This window comes from Acanthamoeba castellanii (genome assembly GCF_000313135.1).
Source record: "Acanthamoeba castellanii str. Neff unplaced genomic scaffold scf7180000083084, whole genome shotgun sequence".
In the NCBI taxonomy this organism is placed as follows: domain Eukaryota; phylum Discosea; order Longamoebia; family Acanthamoebidae; genus Acanthamoeba; species Acanthamoeba castellanii.
The window spans coordinates 6,911-8,012 of NW_004457634.1; the positions used below are offsets into that span (position 1 = coordinate 6,911).

General features: G+C 68.4%; 1 protein-coding gene across 1 annotated transcript in view; it reads left to right on the forward strand.

Annotated features, from left to right (window-relative positions):
• The window catches only part of ACA1_300040 (uncharacterized protein), a gene marked incomplete at both ends in the record, with an annotated part of 2,357 nt that overhangs the window by 511 nt on the left and 744 nt on the right, over positions 1 to 1,102 (forward strand). The window contains 4 exons of the mRNA XM_004351048.1: positions 33 to 104; positions 131 to 212; positions 318 to 536; positions 593 to 1,068. Of these exons, the coding sequence (XP_004351100.1) occupies positions 33 to 104; positions 131 to 212; positions 318 to 536; positions 593 to 1,068 (849 nt within the window). The remainder of the gene's footprint in view (positions 1 to 32; positions 105 to 130; positions 213 to 317; positions 537 to 592; positions 1,069 to 1,102) is intronic.

The window sequence follows — 1,102 nt, forward strand, 5'->3', positions numbered from 1 at the left end:
CGCTGGGCGTGCTGCCGCTGATCAAGCGCCAGACGCTGCCTGTCGTGCACCCGCTCCACCCGGCCTTCTTCGCCAAACCGCACGACTGGGCGGCCGAGCTCAAGGTCCTGGCCTCTTTCTGCCGGACAAGCCCGCCCCGGCCCCGTTCCTCTCCTCCGACCTGCGCCTCGAGCCCGCCACCGACAAGGACAGCACCACCCCGTCGTTGCCAGGTGCGCGTGTGAAGTGTGCCGTGCATGCGGTGTGCGTGTGTATGCGTGTGCGGTGTGTGTGTGTGCGGCGTGTTGGGTCACTGTTAACAAGGAACGGGCGTGCAGCTGTGGAGTCGGCGACGTGGGAGAAGAAGGAAGACGAGATGTGCGCGAAGGAGGAGGAGCAGCGGCTGGAGCGGTTCCTCAAGTCCTCCGCCAGCACTGAGGTCGAGGGTGCCGTGCGGCCCATCTTCTTCGCCTGCGCCGGGCTGGTCGACAGCCAGTCCTCCGCTTGGGCGGTGCTCGACGTGGCGGCCCGACTGGCCGACAAGATGCGACAGCCACGTGCCGCCGCTGCCGCAGTTGTATCGCTGACCTCGTCGGGAGTGAGGAGGTGGCAGCCCTGCCCGGGTCCCTGGCCCGCCCGTGCTCCTCCCTCGCCCTCGACGCCGCCGCCGCCACGACTGCTTCGGACCTCGGTGACCACCACGACCAGCAGCAGCAGCCGGGCGACGACGACGACGACGAAGAGGTGGGGTGGGAAGAAGAAGAAGAAGCGGCGGCTGACAGAGTCAGGCGGGAGCGGTGGATGCTGTGGGCCGGGGACCTGGCGGCGGGAGCGGCGAGCGGGCTCGTGCTGTACTGGCTGCCGCAGGGCGATCGGAAGGGCCTCGCCCTCTATGGCCTCACGCGTAGCGGCGAGTTCCTCGCCCGCTTCCTACCTCAACGGCACCTCGACCACGCTCCTCGACTGCCACCTCATCAACTCGGGCTCCTGTCAGCGGCGCCAACGTGGTCTTCTCTGCGTTCGTCACAACAGCACGGGCTCCATCACTGTCACCGCGGCTCGCTGGTCCTCAACAGCGGCGGCAGCCACGTGTGCGGCTGCGGAAGCGCTCATCATGCCAGCA